General features: G+C 45.9%; 1 protein-coding gene across 1 annotated transcript in view; it reads left to right on the top strand.

Annotated features, from left to right (window-relative positions):
• The window catches only part of COL16A1 (collagen type XVI alpha 1 chain), a 259550-nt gene that overhangs the window by 62268 nt on the left and 179088 nt on the right, over nucleotides 1–18194 (top strand). Inside the window, exons 5-8 of the mRNA XM_060258217.1 lie at nucleotides 10021–10144; nucleotides 11775–12050; nucleotides 14888–14968; nucleotides 17526–17660. Of these exons, the coding sequence (XP_060114200.1) occupies nucleotides 10021–10144; nucleotides 11775–12050; nucleotides 14888–14968; nucleotides 17526–17660 (616 nt within the window). The remainder of the gene's footprint in view (nucleotides 1–10020; nucleotides 10145–11774; nucleotides 12051–14887; nucleotides 14969–17525; nucleotides 17661–18194) is intronic.

Below are 18194 nucleotides of genomic sequence, written 5' to 3'. Positions count from 1 at the left end.
CGAACTGTGGCCCCCTGTCACTAATGATCTTATCAGGGAATGAGTGTAGTTTCACAATGTGATGGAAAAACAGATAAGCTAGTTTTTAGCTGCTGGCAGCTGCGCACAGGGAATGAAATGTGCTTGTTTGGAAAAGGTGTCCACTACTACCAGGATTACGGTTTTGCCCTGCGAGACTGGTAGTTCGACTATGAAATCCATTGACACCACAGACCAAGGACATGTAGCTGTCTCTAGAGGTTTTAACAGCCCGGGGGGGCTTCCCTCCCCTTCTTTTTACCATTAAGCAAATTGAGCAGGAAGCAACGAACTCAGAAATATCCTTTTTCATGGAAGGCCACCAAAACTGTCTGTTAATTAAATGCAATGTCTTCACATATCCAAAGTGGCCAGCTAATTTGTTAGAGTGGCAGAATTGCAAGACTTTGGACCGTGGGCTCTTAGGGATGTACACCTTTATACCAAAACCCATCATCCCCTTTCTGTACTTCCCCCGGTCTGTCTTCTCCCTCCTTTTCAGTTTCTGTGGCCAGGCGCTCTCCCCTCCACTTATCGGGCTGCAGATTCCGCCGTGTTTTAGACCGGGTGGTTACCATGGTGGCTACTTGAGAGGGAGGGATTAGAGAGTCTACAAGCTCCTCTTTTTGACTGTTATGTTGAGGAAGGCATGAAAGGGCGTCAGCCAAAAATTTTTTCATCCCAGGGATGTGCCTCAGCACAAAGTCGAATTTAGAGAAAACCCCGCCCACCGGATCTGCTTTTCAATGAGTTTGCGCTGGCCAGTGAGCGCCTCCAAATTTTTGTGGTCGGTCCAGATCTCAAATGGAACCTTAGAGCCTTCTAGCCATGACCTCCAGGTTTTTAGAGCATAAGTCACAGCAAAAGCCTCCTTTTCCCAGACCGACCAATTCCTCTGCTCTTGGGAGAACTTTTTAGAGATATAGGCACAGGGTTTTAGCCTCCCCTCCTCATCTTTTTGCATGAGGATGGCTCCAACGGTTGCATCGGAGGCATCACATTGCACAATGAAAGGCTTCAGCTCATTAGGGTAGGTTAAAACGGGTTCACTAGTGAACAATTGTTTGAGCTTGGTGAACACCTCTTGGCACCTCTGTGTCCAATTCAATTTTGCCCCTGGTTTTTTGGCGTCAGGACCCTTCCCCCTGGTTTTTAGCAACTCCGTGAGGGGTAACATAATTTGGGCGAACCCCGGTATGAAGGCTCGGTAAAAATTGGCGAACCTGAGGAACGATTGGAGCTGTCTATGTGTATGCGGGGGAGCCCAATCCAGTACCGCTTGAACCTTACTTGGGTCCATGGCTAGCCCTTGTGCTGATACCCGGAAGCCCAAATAGTCTAGTTCGGTCTTATGGAACTCACATTTTGATAATTTAGCATACAGCTTGTGCTTCAATAGGGTGCTAAGAACCTCCCTCACTAATTTCACATGCGATTTGAGATCTTGTGAGTAGATAATTATGTCATCCAGATACACCACCACCCCCTTGAACAAATATTCTCTCAACACCTCATTGATAAAGTTCATGAACACCCCCGGCGCCCCTTGCAACCCAAATGGCATCACTAGATACTCAAATTGTCCCATGGGTGTGTTGAACACCGTTTTCCATTCATCCCCCTCTTTGATACGCACTCTAAAATATGCATCCCTCAAGTCCAACTTGGTAAACACCTTCCCCTCCGACACCGTACTGAGCAAGTCCTTGATGAGGGAGATTGGGTAGGCATTGGAGGTGGAGATCCCATTAATCTCCCCCAAATCATACAAAGTCTGAGCGAGCCGTCCTTCTTTTTCCTAAAAAGGACTGGGGCTGTGTGGGGGGTGGTGGCAGGTCAGGTGAAACCTCGCTTCAAGTTCTTATTGAGGAACTTCCGCAGTTCCACCTTTTCCGCCCACCCCATTGAGTACAGTTTGGCCTTAGGTAAGGTCTACCCCGGGATCAGTTCGATGGCACAGTCCGTGTCCCAATGGGACGGTAGCTCATCGGCCCCCTGTTCGCTGAACACCCCCCTCAATTCTCTATAAGCTTTGGGGATTGCCTGGACCTCCTCCATCGTCAAGCAGACCCTCTCATTTCGGGGCGGTGGACTGGGACTCCACTCTTTAGTCCAGTGGTGGGCTTTGCATCTCGGGTCATTGAATTCTATTGTCTGGTCCCCCCACCGAATATCTGGCTCATGCTTGGCCAACCAACCTACTCCCAAAACCACATTGTAGGAGGAGGAGGGAGCAATTACAAAGGCCTCCTGGTCCCAGTGGTCTTTGATGCCCACCGGCACTAACTGAGTCTCTAACACACAGGGTTCCCCCCTCATCACTGATCCATCCATCTGTTCAAGCTGGATGGGGTGCGGCAAAGCCATCGTGGGGAGCCCCAATACGTCCACGAGTTTAGGGGTGATTATGTCTCTGGTGCAGCCCGAGTCAATCAGGGCTTTAACTTGCATGAACCTCTTGAGTTTGCTGTTTAGCAAAATTACTGGTACAAAATACAGCGACCCCATGACTCGCACCCTGAGCGGTGCCGGTTCCTTGGCGGCGACCTACTAGCTGGCACCATTTAGAGCAGGTCGTCCTCGTTTCCCGATGGCTCGTCGGCCCAGGACATCTCACTCAGCTCGTCTGTGATGATGGTGTTGTCATCTGCTGTCGAGCTCGCAGCTGCACTGCTCTTCGCCGCTTCCTTAGGGCGGCCAGTCTTCTTTGGAGCCGGAGTGCTCATCTTGGAAGCGCTCAAAGGTGCTCGAAGCCTTCCCGCTGTCTCTCCCCCCCCCCCCCCCGGGGTTTCTTGGCCTCCGTCTTCCCTCCGGATTTCGGGTCACGACTCGACTTACTGCTCTGATGTTGGCGTTGCATGGCCACTCTCTTCATGTTCATCTCCACCTCACCCACCAGCTGGATCCATCCCACCAGGGTGGTTGGTCTGGCCACCTTCAGGGCTCGATCCAAGATGCTCGCATTCAGCCTGCAGGTCAAGTGCTCGATCTTCATCAACTCACTCCACCCCCTCACCTTAGCCACATTGATACGGAACTCGGCCGTGTACTCCCAAATTATCTTGGAGCCCTGCTGCATGTCCCTCAGAGTGGCCAGGGCACAGGTTTCCTGCAGTGAGTCTTCGTACTGGGCCAGCAGAGCTTGTAGGAAGGTGGCTACAAAGTCCAGCTCCGGGCTCATGGCTTCGTACAGGCTTACGTACCACCTCTTTGCAGCTCCCTTCAATTTCGACCCCAGATAGTCCACACGACTGAATTCATCAGGGAAGGTGTTCCCCCAGTAGTGCATGTAACTATTCACCTGGATCGTGAAATACTCCACCTCCTCGAGATCACCGTCGAAGGTGGCGTCCAGCTCTCTCCCACGTCCCCCTTCTCACCGAGCTGGGTGTCAGACATTGTAACTTACCTGTTCTAATATGCTTTATACTGTTCATGTTCCCTTGCCCTGAATAACTCCATTTTGAATGCTTCTGCTGGCTATGTGAATAAAGCCTTGCATTTCAAACACTTTTGCAACAGTTACTAACTCCCTTGGGAAATGCCTAGCATAGCACTAACAAATGTAACAGCTCTTTGAAGATAGTGAGCTTCAAGGTAACCAGTGGGGTTCCTTCCTTGAGAAAGAGATAAGGGGGCCTGGGAACCGGCTATTGCTTCTCCAAAGTGTGAGAATGAGTTTATTATTTAGCTTTTGATGTTAGAGGTTAAAATATCACGTTCTGCTGCAAAATGTATCAATCTCAATCCGTCTCTATCCAAGACCACAAGTTCTCAAATAAATGGATTAAGCTGCTACAAACTATGGTCCGTTTACTTTGAAGTTCCAAGTCTGACACTGGGGGTGCCACCTGTTGTGGTTGCGGCGGCAAGGTCGGAAGTCTCGCCACGGGTGGTTGCGGGGCTCTCCTCGGGCCAGTCGTTCCCAGGACTTGGTCCATTTGCCTGTTGAACTCCCCGGCCATCATGGTGGTCTTCGCCTGCATCTTGTCCCGCAATCCCTTGGCGACCTCCTCGACCTCCTTGTGGATCATCGCTCGGAACTCACGAGCCATCTCGTCTTCCTCCTCTCTCAGGCCTGGTGCTTCGGGGTTCCCAAATCCCGCACCCAGAGGGGGGCCAGCCTCCGCACCGATCACCGCCGCGGCCACGGCTCCCTCTTCTTCTCCGGGTCCGGGGTTCTCACCCACTTCGTTGGCCTTCTTCATCTTGTGCATGTGCCTGGTTAGGATGGCTTCTTGTTGTACCGGGGCCTCGTCCATCATGGTGGTGGATGTACGTGATTGCCACTGCCGTGGGGTGACCAATATTTGTTGGATGTGGAGTGGGGAACTCGGTCCAGTCACTCTCCGGGTGTCCAGCACATGCCACAGTGGGTTTGGTGCTCTTACCCCTTCTTCAGGTTCCGGAAGTTCACTGCTTACTGGAATCCTTTCAGCCATTCAGCTATAAAGTTGCCAGGGCAGTTAAACTTCTTGAAGATTACTCTCAAAATGTCAAGCATATGGGTTCAATGGTGAGCCGAATATGATACAAAGACTACATTTATTGATAGACCAATACTTTGGTAACAGGTTCTTGAGAGTAATGCTGAACACACATTGATACAATACTTTTAAGGCCTACTTCAAAGGGATTGCAAGGGATGGGGTTGTGGGGTAGCATTCACACATAAACTATCATAAATGTCTACATTCCCATAGCATTATCAGGACCACGTCCTTGCTTTCCCCAGATGCCTCTTACTCCCTTACAGGAATGTATGGGAAGGTGCTGATTACTTGGTTTTCAGTTCTCACTATTTCTAATTATGAGACATAAAGCAAGGCGGGGGGAAGGGAAAGAATAACAAGCTAGCAAAGTTGGATCCTCCATGATACTTCACAGACCAGGTTAGGCAGGACCCCTAAGCAATCAATTATCAATGGAATTTCACCATGCTTGACACCGTATGGAGTTGCCATGTTGGCTGCAGCTTGAGAGCACTTTTCACCACCACTCCATATAAAGGCAAGACATCAGAACAAAATGGGCAGGAGAGAGAACTCAATGAGGAGGCATTTGAGGAAGGAGTGCTAAGAGGCACAAGAAAACTTGGACAGCAGCCGCAGAAGCAAGATACTGACTTGTGATGCTGCCTGTGTGATGCCTTTTTTGGGATTTCCTAAGAGGTTTAAAAGTAAACTTGAAAACATGAACTGCAAAGTTCACTTGTTTCCAGACTCATACACCATACATGCGTGTGCTTCTTAGCTGAGAGCAGTCGAGTTTCCAGATGAGTGCTCGTTGAAAACCTAGGTTTGTTGAAACAGATGAAACACAGAGGAAACCCTCCTGTGCTGGCACTTAGAGATAATTTAATGGACCAGTAGAATTTGAAAGGAGTTATTACAGGCTTGTCAACCAATTAAACAGTATTTAATCATCTGCCTTTTAACATATTAATCACCATAACTTAAATCAACTGGCATATTGCCCATAGGTGTCTTTTCTGAGATAGATAATGCAAGATAATTTACACTTTAATAAACAACAGCTTGTTAGCTGAAAAAAAACCCCTTTTTAATGTTCTGTATTATATTTCATACTCTAGAACCAAAAAGGCTTTAAAAATAAACCAGGGATGTCTGTAAATTGCAGCTTTCCCACGCAAAATTAAAGCTTACAAATCAGGATGTTTTTTTTTAAATGTCCATTTAATGTATGTATTGTGAGGAACCCAACCAGAGGCTTTACTTGGGAGGTGACCACTGTAAATTTCTCCCCAGTAACCTTCCCTCAGTCCCTCAGTAACACTCCCAGAAATCCTGGCAGAACTCTTAATAATTGGCACCAGACGGTTTTAAAGGCAAAAACCACAAAATATTTATTAGGTAACAAAAGGCAAGGAGGGGGATGAAATAACATTGATTATAACTGTTCAATATTAAAAGGCAAATCAGTTGGCAGAATAAAATAATTACAGAGAGTAGAGACTTTTTCAGGCTGAGGTAAAAATATAACTAGACTTTGGCAGAAGATCCTTAAAATAAGCAATAAACCAGGCAGGTTTCAGAATCCCACTGGATTCTACTTCACACAGGCCTTCTGGGCACTCAGAATGCTGTTCCTTCAGTTGTTTAAGCCCTAGCTTCGGCAGTGCCAAATCATATAAAAAACAAACTTCAATCTTCCACACACACAAAGAGAACTCCTGACTGGTGTCAGTATTCTCCCACACACACCCTCCCACACTAGCTATCTTCCAGGACTCACACCCCTCAATACAGATGGGTCTCAGCCCCACAGCTAGTCCTCTGGTCTGAGTCTTGGGTACCTCTGCTGACCCCCAGAATCCAGTTCTCCCCTTAATGTGTAATTGTGTGATCTAGTTTGTACTTGGAGATTGCTGGCAAAATCTCCCTCAGAGAGTTTCAAACCGTCTGAAAACTCCCCTTTTCCAGACAGAGTCCACTCAGCTCTGTCTGCCACAAGGAGCTCATCCACTCTGGCCACTCTCAGCCCCTCGTCCAGTTGGTTTTACAACTGCCCGGCCTAAGCCCACTGTCTTCACTTCAGACTGGTATTCTGAAGATTTTGCTCGAAGACTCCCCAGCTAAGACTAAAAATCCTGAGGTGATTTTCTGCTGAGCAAATCTCAAAAGGATACTTTTCCGTTGCTTGGGCAACATTCCAGCCAATCGCTGCAAGCCTGTTTCTCAGCTACTCAGGCTAAGGGCCTGAGTCCGTCACATGTATATTCATATGTGTTTTTATGTGTGTTCCATGCCATCTTTTGCAGCTTTGTGGTTACCTTCCTTCAAAATAGAGCATTTCAGGAGGCTTATCTCAGAATCTGGGTTATAAAAGGTTGCCTTTGCCAGATGCTGTACTACACATTTGTGCCAGTTATGTGTTGTGGTTTCACATATTTTTTTTAAAAAATCCAAAGCAGCCTTGGTCAGCTGAGAATCTGATTAGAGAAACAGCTTTAGTGGTTTGGAGCTGCTTTTTCCTCTAGCCACATTTCTGCACAAAATTCATCCTTCCTTGCAAAAAGCTGCTTTAGCACCCATCAGATTAAGGGTGCTGGACTAGATACCTCAGAACTGACTCATTAAGAAGACACTCTCATCTTCCCAGATTTCTTCATCTGGAGGAAAAAACCTTTATTATTTATTTACTTAATTTATACCACATGTTTCTCCCCTGTGGGGACCCAAGGTGGCTTACGTCACTCTCCTCTCCATTTTATCCTCACAACCATCTTTTGAAGTAGGTTTGGCTGAGTGTGTGTGACTGGATACCCAGGAAGCTTTCATAGCTGAGTGGAGATTTGAACCTGGATCTCCCAGATCCTGGGCTGACATTTAAGAACACAGGAACATAAGAGAAGCCAAGTTGGCTCAGGTCAGTGGCCATATAGTCCAACACTCTGTGTCACACAGTAGGCAAAAAAACCCAGGTACCATCAGGAGGTCCATCGGTGGGGCCAGGACACTACAAGCCCTCCCACTGTGGCCTCCCAAGCACCAAGAATACAGAGCATCACTGCCCAGACAGAGAGTTCCAACAATACGCTGTGGCTAATAGCCACTGATGAACCTCTGCTCCGTATGTTTATCCAATCCTCTTTTGAAGCTGGCTATGCTTGCAGCTGTCACTTGAATTTCTACTTCATGCTGGTTCTCAGCATCTCTGTTACTCATATGGATCCATGGGATCCAGACTATTGAGAACCATCTTCTACCAGCCAGAAACTTGCTGCCACCAAAAGCTTTCATTTTAAAAAACAACAACAAAATATTTGCAAAATAAATGCAAACAGGAGCTACATCAGTGAGATGGGAGGACCTTTGCTGAACCCCATCAAAGAACCAGCCAGATGAAGACCACACATTCTGCCCCTCCTGCTAGCCTTGTGGCACCTCCATCTGGAATGGTTTTTTGAGGGGGAGGGCAGCTGTTTCAGGCCAGATGGGAAACAAAATTTACAAGGTGGGGGAAGCTGCCTATGGCACACATATTTCATTCTTTTCTCCTGTTGCCATACTAGTCAAGTAGGTTTTGGAGGCTTTTGCCTACAGAAACCTTCAAAGCTCATCTGGCCAGAGGTTTTGTGTTTGCACAATCAGGATAGATCTAAACATCTTTTACAAGAGCCTCTTCTTCATATTGCTTTCAGGATCACTGATCATTTTTTAAACCTTTGGTCTATGATGCCTTCACATTTGTGAAGCATGCATATGTGAGTATAAATGTGCAAGGCATATGCAGGTGCTCAAGAAGTCTGCACATCTGACTGTGCATACTTTGACAGAATTATTCAAGACATTGCTTTTACAAAGGGACAAGGGCTATAGACTGTGGCACTGTTTACTGCATGCATGATCATGTTCTTACAGCATATTTTCCTAATTTTTGTAACCCAGTTTTTGCAAATCATCAATAAAATAAATATACCTACCTATATATATAAGGGAGCTTTGTTTTTGCATGTGCCTTGCACAGATGCCTAGGAGGAAGTTTCTTGTTGACCAGGGATCCCCTGTGTGGTGCCTGTAGGGGCCATGATGCCTGACAACACCTTTTCTGGTGCCCACCAAGTGTTTTTAGAAAAAAAGGGGGGACAGGTGGAGCTTTTGCTCAGCAACACTTCTGACTGGCCATTAGAGATTTGATTGACTGTGCAAATTTTTTAAAAGTTTTGCTTCAGCCACTGCCACTGCAACAAGGATCTCCACTCTGTGACTGAAGCCTACAGTTCTTACTTGAATTCCAACCACAGCACATATTCAGCTGGTGCTCCACCAGGTGCTTGTCTCCAGATTTAATTCCAGATCAGGCTCAAGGTTTTAACCTTTAAGGCTTTACAATTCAAGGGTGTTCAACATAAGGCCTGGGGGCCAGAACTGGCCCATCCGGGGCTCTTATGAAGCCTGTGAGCAAATGGTACAAGGGAGGGAGTGCTGGGAGGAGTGGGTGGAGCCACTCCATTGTAGCTTCAACACAGTGGAACAACCTTGTCTACAGCAGTCAAGCACTGGGAGCATCTGCCCAGCATTGCAGTGCTGCCTTTTCAGTCTGCCTTTGTGGGCTTTCCTCTGAACCCCCTCCCATCCCATGGGGCCTTGCAGTGACGATACACCACCTTGGAGCTTACCAGTTGCTGTCCTTTATTCAGTTTCTATATCCAGTACCTGACATTACATTTTATGGCACACACAGCCCAGCCTGACAAAGTGACATTTATGTCAGATCTGGCCTGTGTAACAAACAAGTTTGACACCTCTGCCCTACCTGATCTGGGACCAGCATACCTTCGAAACCACCTTTTTTGGCATATCCCCTCCCCCAAGAGTGTTTTGTCCTCTGAACTAAGATTGTCTCGCTGTTCCTGGGTTGAGAAATATTCAGTTATCCTCAACCAGAGCGTTCTTAGCTCTGGCCGTAGTCTGGTGGAATGCTCTTCCAGATGTGATCAGAGCCTTGCAGGACCTCTCACAGTTTTGCGGGGCCTGCAAAACAGAGCTGTTCTGCCAGGCTTATGGTCAAAGCTTTTGACTGAGAAGAATTACAACTCTCATGATGGGTCCTCCATACCATTTCCACAGTGCAGCTTTGACCAAATTCTCCCTTATGAAATTGTATTGTATGTGCCATCAGTGTATTATGATGAACTTTAAATTGCTTTTATAATTATTTATGGATATTTTATAAATATGTTATTATTTGCCCTGAGGCCTGCAGGGGAGGGAGCATCATAAATCAAATGAATAAATAAATAAAGCTGTGGCAGCCATTTTGTGGCAGGCTGTACTTCCTCAGCAGCCATTTTGTGGCTGCGCCTGTCATGCTGTGTTAAAATTCCTAATGTGTCCATAGGCTCAAAATGGTGGGGGCCCCTGCTGTAGACAAATCAATGGTGTTGCCTGAGAATTTCCCACTTACAATTTCTATGAGCTAATCAAGGTAAGGTTCTTTGCTAATTCCTAATGTCTCACTCCCATTCTGTGTTCCCAGACAGCTGTTCCCCTGGGGACTGCCTGATGAATTCACCCTGGTGATCACTTTACTCTTGAAGAAACAGACAACCAAAGAGAACTGGTACCTTTTTCAAGTCGCTGATCATCAGGGATACCCCCAGGTATACCCAATTAACCCCATCCTATTACTTTCATGGGCTCAAGACTCCTTTTGTCTTACTGTGTTTCTGTTTTTTCCAAAGAAGGTGGTTGCCACTAAGCTCTTCCCTGCTTCCTCCCCAGACCCTTGCCCACCTCTAGGCTTAATTGGTTTGAACTGCACATTGGGCATTTGCGTCCACTGAATCCCTGTGGCTAACTGCATCATGGTGCAAAGTAGACCTGAGGTATCAGGCCTCAGCCATTACCTGCCATATGGCTGAGCTTGCTGTTTCATGGAGCAGAGTCTCAGAATTCCTATATGGGGTTAGTTCCTGTGATTTTGCCCTCTGAGGAATTGCAGTATCTCCTGGCCATGTGATCCAACTGAAAAATCAGTAGAGTTGCCATGTGTCTTTGTCAGGCTCTGCTCCTGTGCCAGCAGCTGCTAGATGCCCAGCAATGAAGCTGGCAAAGGCTAAAATGTCACCTGTTTTGTTTCTTTATGTCACATGGGAGGGAGGTTGAAACAAAGGTGGCAGCCCTAGAAAAACAGGCACACATTTTTCCCTAAAAGGGCAGTGGTTCCTAGTATGGCAAAGAAACCCCTATGCTGGGAGCAGCCATAGAGCCCTGAAGTCAAAAGGCCATCTTGTCCAGAAATCTTCAACTTTTCCATATGCTGCTAGGGGTGGAAAGTGCCATCAAGTCACAGCCTGCTTATAGTGACCACAGAGTGTGTTCATGGCAAGAGACAAACAAAGGTGATTTGCCATTGCCTGCCTCTATGTAGCAAACCTGGACTTCTTTCATGGTTTCCCACCCAAGTCCAAACCAAGGCCTATCAGGGTTAACTTCTGACAACATCCAGCTAGCTTGGCCCATCCAGATCAGAGTCCAGACCCTGGACACACCTTTAATTCCTAAGCTGCTATATTGGACTCATAAGCACAGTTAGATGACACCAGAATCACACAATAGGAAGGAAGAGGAGCCAGAAACTTGCTTTTATGAAAAAGGAATCCTTTCTGCCAATGAGTGACTTTGCCTTGCAGCTTCTCTCAGCATGCATGTAAAGAGAGACAGGCAATGCAGCCCCATTGTTCATTGTACATCCACTCCAGCAGGATATCTTTCCAAACAGCAGCACAAAAATGGTAGCTCTGTAGGGGGCTCACACGACCCAGCAGTGGGGCTCTGATATATGGGTCGAAAACAATTGATCTAGCTTAACCCCCTGCACGATGCACAAAAGCAAGATCCAACAGATGCCGGTTCAGGATTTGCTTTACAGCCTCCATTGAGAGGAACATCCACACTGAACCCTTGTCTTAATACTTCTCTCTATTAGAAAGCTTTAAAATTTAAGTGATACCTCTGCTTCTCTTGTATGTTTAGTCTTGCTCTTTGGAGCACCAGAGAACAATCCTGTGTACTGTCATACTGGTTGGCTAGACCAGCCCAGAGGCTACCTCAGCCAAGGCTCAAGGGTGCTGCTCTTAACTTACCTGCTGCCACAGTCCTGTTCTCTTTCTCTCTTTATTTGGTGCTCTGTCTTCTTCACCCTGCCTCTCTGCTTCGCCTGATGCCTTTCCTCTCTGCCTCTCTCTTTCTAGAAAATGTTCTTAGCACCATCTCCTTTCACCTCCTCAGCTGTCCCTGGGGATCAACAGCAAAGAACGAAGCCTGGAGTTCCAAGCCAAGGGCCAGGACGAGGAGTTCATCAAGGCGGTCTTTACTGGCAAAGGAATCTCCTCCCTTTTCGACTTGAAGTGGCATAAGATGGCCCTCAGCGTCCAAAACCAGGTGGTCTCGGTCCATGTGGACTGCAGTTATATCTTATCCAAGCCACTGCCACCCCGCCAGCGGTTGGTCAGTGAAGGCAACGCATTCGTCGGACTGGACGCTGTCCAAGGTGCTCCTGTCTCAGTGAGTCATGGTGGGATTGTGTGAATGACCTGGGGGCCCACATTTGTATCCCATCAGACTTCTCTTGAAGAAGGGGATGGATTATTTATTCTATTATATTATATTTCTAACCTGCTCTTCCCTGCAAGTGACCTCAGGATGGTTCACAACAAAATTCAACAGAGTAAAACCAATTTAAAACAATCAATAACATTTTAAACCAGTCGAACAATAATGCAGTTTAAAACCCCAATAGCATAACCACAAAATGGCAAAAAAAGAAAATTAAAGAAGCTCCCTGAGGACACTACATGTATGCCCAGATGGAACAGTTGACTGGGGGGTGGAAGATGGGATAATGAAATGGAGTGAAAGGGAAGGGTGGAGCAGGGGAGGCCAGTATAGCTGGATCCTCACTGCCTCAATCAAAGGCCTGGCAGAACAACTCTATCTTACATGCCCTGCAGAACTAATGAGTCCCTCAGGGCCCTGATCTCACTCAGCAAGGAGTTCCACCAGGCTGGGGCCAAATCCAAAAAGGCCTTGCCATGGTGAGGCTAACGCATTCTTTGGGGTTTGTGACCACCAAAAGATGTTGTTCAGAGGAGCTCAAGGCTCGCCAGGGAATGTATGGGGAGAGCCAGTCCTGCAGATATGATGGTACCAGGCCGCATAGGGCTTTAACGTTAATACCGTAACATTGAATCTGATCTGGTACACAGCTGGAAACCAGCTGTATGTGCATCCACACAGATGACCTAGTCAGTAGGTGTGCTACTGCATTTTGAACCAGCTGAAGTTTCCAGAGCAGGGTCAAGGGGCAGCCCTGTGTAGAGCAAGTTACAGTAGTCCAGCCTAAATGAAACCTCCTGGGCTGTGTTGCTTCCCCTATTATAATTTGGCTATCCCCTCTCTTCTGGGATAATTATGAATATTTGCAGCTAGGATTGTGCAAATGTCTCTGATCCCCCAGAGATTTTCACTGTCATTTTCTGCTTCACTCAGCATTTCCTAGGTGTTTGGGAAGGCTCCAGATCTGCAGTGGAAGATGGCTGGAATTGTGGAATCTGGTGACAATTTAGGACTGTGTGGCACACACACCACTACCCTTGAGGGATTTCCTTAGATTTGTCCAGACGCTCCTTTAACAGCATCTGCTGAAAATTCAACAGCTTTGCCCAAGTAGGAGCCTCCTGATTTGCTGTGAATTTCCCCACTATAGGTGTAGTTCAACATTAACCTTCCTTATGGTCAGCATCAGAAAATAAATGTTTATCCCTGAAAAGAGATAGTCAATGAGGTCACCAAAGCAGGCCAGAAATCAGGTGCAAGACAAACTCAGCCTGTTCCTTGCTGCACTAGTTTTCTGCTTGCAGGAACTTTTATTTTTACTTTGGAAAGTGCTGGCAAACATGATTACCCACCTGGAGTCTGACGTGTTACAGGCTCCCGATTCTGCCATTTCTGGATTCCACCATCTCAATGCACTTCATGGATGAACATAACATTCCGAGGAATTTTGAGGGATGCTAAAATTATTTCAGCCTGACTAGTATTCCTTGGCATGGTTTTACATGTCTAAATGGGGATAATAGAACAGTGAGAAGTCTGCCGAAGAAGGAAGAAGAGCTTGGAGAGAAACATGAAAGAATCTAACTGGTTATTAGGCACAAAATTACTAGGCCTTCTTCCAGCCTAAGGAGCCAGCTGAAGAGCCATACAAAATTCAGGAAAGCTCCTTAGACTGGAGAAAGGCTTCAGACTTTGCTGAGGAGAGTGGGCAGGATATGTGCCAGTATATTTCCAGTAAGTAATTTTGGAACCATTTAAGCTGATCAGCAAATGCATAATTAACTACAAACAGAGCTATTTTGGTGTGAGTGCATTTTGTAATAAATCAAGCAGCTTTCAATAGTCTGCTTTGCCCCCACCCAAGGCTTGGAAGTTTTACTTAGGCTCCAAATACCAAAATTATGTCTTCTTGGGAGTTCTACCTCCCTCAGGTTGCAACCCTTGAACCTGAGCCCTTGATTGATTAATTTGTTTATACATTCAAGGATGAATCATAGATTGAAGGGAATTCCAAACCAGGGGCTTCTAAAATATCTCTCTTTCCCTTCTTGGTATATACCAGGAGAACTGGCACAGTAGGAATTCAGATTTCCATAGGGAATCACAGTGTTGTAGGAACAAGCCAGCCTGGATAGTTTACAAAAGGTGCTCCCTGCATGGACACTGGGGTTATTGTTTAACAAGGATGAATCTGAACCTTCCATTTCATCTCTGGCATCTGTTTTTTAGGAACCTAAACCTCCGCATTTAGGGTTACCAGTTCTCGTTTGGAAAATTCTTGGAGATCTGGGGCTGGAGCCTGGGGAAGGCAGAGTTTGGGGGAAAGGAGGGACCTCATCTGGCTATAATGCCATAAAGTCCACCCTCCAAAGCAGCCATTTTCTCCAGGGGAACTGATCTCTGTGGTCTGGAGTTTGGTTGTAATAACAAGAGATCCCCAGGCTCCACGCGAGTTTGACAACACTAACTGCAGAGGCAACCAGAATTGAAGGGAGTAAAAGGTTAGCAAAGAAGGATCAAGAATTACCTTATCAAGAGCCAAGTGGGAGTTGTGGTTGGTTAAAAAATGGTGAGACATTGGCTGGAGGTGGGGTGGGGTCATGAGGAAACATTTGTTTGAGGGAAGTGTCTAAACATTTTTGGAAGGAACGGAAAAAATGAGAAAAGTTTGATCAGATTACTTCTCAGGTTTGCAATGCTGTTTAAATGTCTGGAGCTTCTGCCCCAGGACAGACTTCTGGTCCCCAAAGGGTGGGTAGTTAAATTCTGCCCTTTGTTTATTCCAGTTTGATATTCAGCAGCTGCACATTTACTGTGACCCAGCCATGGTGATGCAGGAGGGATGTTGCGAGATATCCGATAATGGGGTGAGTAATATTAGGGACATGCTAGAACCACTCCCTTTTGTCTATTTCTGCCTTTTCTCTTAATGGAAATGCAAAGTTAGGATGCTAATTCTCAAAAGCAGGGATGTCGTTTTAATAGAAGGGATGCCAAGAATTACAGTGTTTATTACACATTTATCATTATGCACAGTCATGTTTGGGTTCCCCAGTCAAAAGTGCAGAGAACAGTACAGATGTAAACTGTTATTGTACAATACATGCTGTACTGGATTAAGCTGGACACTCCTGATTCAAATAGCTCCTGATTCAGAAAGCTAGTTAGCTTTCTGGTAACTCTTCTTTAATAATCTCAGGCAAAAAGTATAGCTCAAGAATGTGTTTGGTTCCTATTGGGTATAGCACACAAGTAAAATTAGTACTTGGGAATCTTGCCTCCATTTTTATCTTATTATGAGAACAAAGTTCAACATGTACTAAGTGAGTGAATATGATAGCAAAATGGATTTTGCTTAGAAGAGCAATTTTTGAGACCATTAATTATTTCTTACCAAAAGTAAGCAAGATCAAAGAAGATGTTCCTGATTTCCCATATTTACCAGTTTTCAGAATCATCTTCCAACAATAGCTAAATGTTTCACCTCATAAAGGTTCACTTTCTTGGGTAATTATGTTGTAACTTCAAATATTATACAAAGTTATCTCCAGTCATTTATTTTGTGTGTGTGTGTGTGTGTGTATTATGGATGGGCATGAACCACAAAATAAACTGAATTTTTACTTGGACTGTCAGTTCACGGTGTCAGAACTGGCAGAACTTCAAGAAAGGCCCAAGACTTAGTTGCAAGTATAGGCATTTATTAGAGAACTTCAGAGCTTGAGGTGCAGAATAACACTGATAACAGACAGCCAGTATTCGATACACTTTATGTGGTTCTGTTGACAACAATAAACCGATCACTCACAGAGGTAGAGACAACAGTCTGTTTCTCAGGGTTGTTATCAGGCAAGGAGGATGGAATCCCGCTGAGAAAGTGTAAACCGGTCCGGCTTCAAAGGCCATCTGCAGATGTTGACCCTAGGCTATCTGTTACCCTTCAGTGATCACAGTTTGTTTGAAATGCACAAGCATACACAGCAAGGGAACTGGTTAGTGTTTTGGGAAGCTGCCTGGGTTAGTATTTGCTTTCAATATGGAGTCGGTTATGCTAAGGTCATATAGGAAAGTTACAAGTTCTGACACACAGTCAATTTTGACCCAGTTTGTTTGGTCATGCTGTTGCTGAACAACAATAAACTGCCATTTTCTGTGGAGGTTTTGGTGGTTCGTTAGAGCAGTTTGTTGGCTAGACAACCTGGTGCTGATTCAATCAATTCCTAGGCAACGCTGGGGTGGACTTGTGGAGAGCCCTAGAAACACCCATAAGTTGTCCATGGCTTAATAGACAGCTCTGGCACCACCCAAGGAGTTCCCATTCTGCTCTATGGGAGCAAATTGTATATACCACACCCTGACTCAGCTGTTTTTTCCTTGTAGCAGGAAGAGAAAGGAGTTAGTCTACCACCTCTAACTCACAAACCACAAATGAGTTCAGCAAACTGAAGAGTTTGGGAAAGTTCATGGTTCATGGAACACAATGAACCACCATTTTCCCAGTTTGTGTCCATCCCTAATATGTGTGTGTGTGTGTGTGCTCTTCTCACTGCTTTTTGTCTTAACAAATAATATCAAAAATAGGGTTAATACACTCCAACTATGGACTATAGCTTCAGATCTATATTTGAGTAGATATTCTTCCCATTTTCAGACACATATCATCCTTTGTTATGGTTTGTTTCTAATCTATTTAAGATTATATTGTTTTGTTATGCCTTTGTTTATTGCAAGGCTATGCTGTTCTGAGTCTCTAGACTCTATTTGGCATGTTTAGCTGGCCAGCCCTGATTCTGGCCTGAAGAAGCATCCTCTATGATTTTTTAGTCAAGGTGAGCAACTGTTCCCCTGTATTCCTGGCCATACACATAATTGGATTAAGTGTGTACCACGGTCTGCATTCAGAATTGACGGCAACAGCATAACTGAATACAGAATAATTGTTGTGTATTGTATGTGCAGTTAATTATTCTAGCCCATTCCCTTTTTGATGGCGCTGATGATAACAGCAAACCTGCAGGCTAGTTGGGACCCTTTTCTGCAACACTAACTTTTGCTTCAGAAACCTAATGTGTGTGCATGTGTGTGTGCATGTACACCTACTCACTTCTTCCCCCAGTATAGTAGAATTTACAATTTGGAGAGAATAGTTATTATAAAACTGGTAAATTGTGGTCTTGCCCTAAGATTGCATGATTTTGGTTTGTTCTAGAATAGAACTTAGAGACCTCAGTACAAGATGTTTCAGTTGCTATTCCTATTAAAGTTGATTTAAGCCATTCCTCATTTTAATAGTCTTTGTCTCTGAACCCAGAAATACCACACACGTACAGAGCTTTTAACAACCCTCTAATTCTGCTGGTTTCCAAGCAGTGTTAGCCACTTTCTTCTCCAGAGTTCTTTCAGTGCTCTTCTCCATTTCAACAGTGTGTTCCTGAAGCCTCCAAAACTCGGCGGGACGTAGAAATCCTGCAGAGCAATGACCTGGTGGAGATCAACCCTCAAACTGAAAGCAAGGCCTATTCACGTTGCTTCTGCCTGGAGGAAACTCAGGGCAAGCAGGTAAGAGAAATCCTCACTCCTGGAGGTCTAAGAATCAGCATGTCCCTAGGCAAGACACTCATTCTCCACCTCCTTTCCCCATCTGAGATAATGGCATAATAATGCTGACCTACATTATAGGGTGGTTGTAGAGACTGCAACAAGATAATATATATGAAGCTCTTTAGACAGTTAAAAGCAGGGTTGCCAGTTTCAGGTTGGGAAATTCCTGGAGATTTGTGGGTGGAGCCTGGGGATAGGCTTCCCAACCCTCCTGCCCTGGCGGGGGACCCCAGGATTTCCAGCTTCTTCCCCTGCTCCCCAAAAAAATGGAAGCGGGGGGAGGGGGGGAAACGGCGCCAAGGAGCGTGGCGAGCCGCCCCATCTCGGAGCAGGCGATGCCGCTGTGCAGCTGCCGCCTCTTCTCTGCTTCACCGTAGCTGCTCCTCCGAGATGGGCTCAGGCTGATGAAGTGGAGAAGAGGCGGCAGTGGCGCAGCGGCATCGCCCGCTCCGCCTCTGAGGGAAAATCAGAGAAGGGGAGGGTGGAGGCAGG

The sequence above is a fragment of the Heteronotia binoei genome, chromosome 17 (genome assembly GCF_032191835.1).
Source record: "Heteronotia binoei isolate CCM8104 ecotype False Entrance Well chromosome 17, APGP_CSIRO_Hbin_v1, whole genome shotgun sequence".
Classification (NCBI taxonomy): domain Eukaryota; kingdom Metazoa; phylum Chordata; class Lepidosauria; order Squamata; family Gekkonidae; genus Heteronotia; species Heteronotia binoei.
Note: the sequence above shows the minus strand (reverse complement) of the source record. Positions and strands in the feature narration are given on the sequence as shown.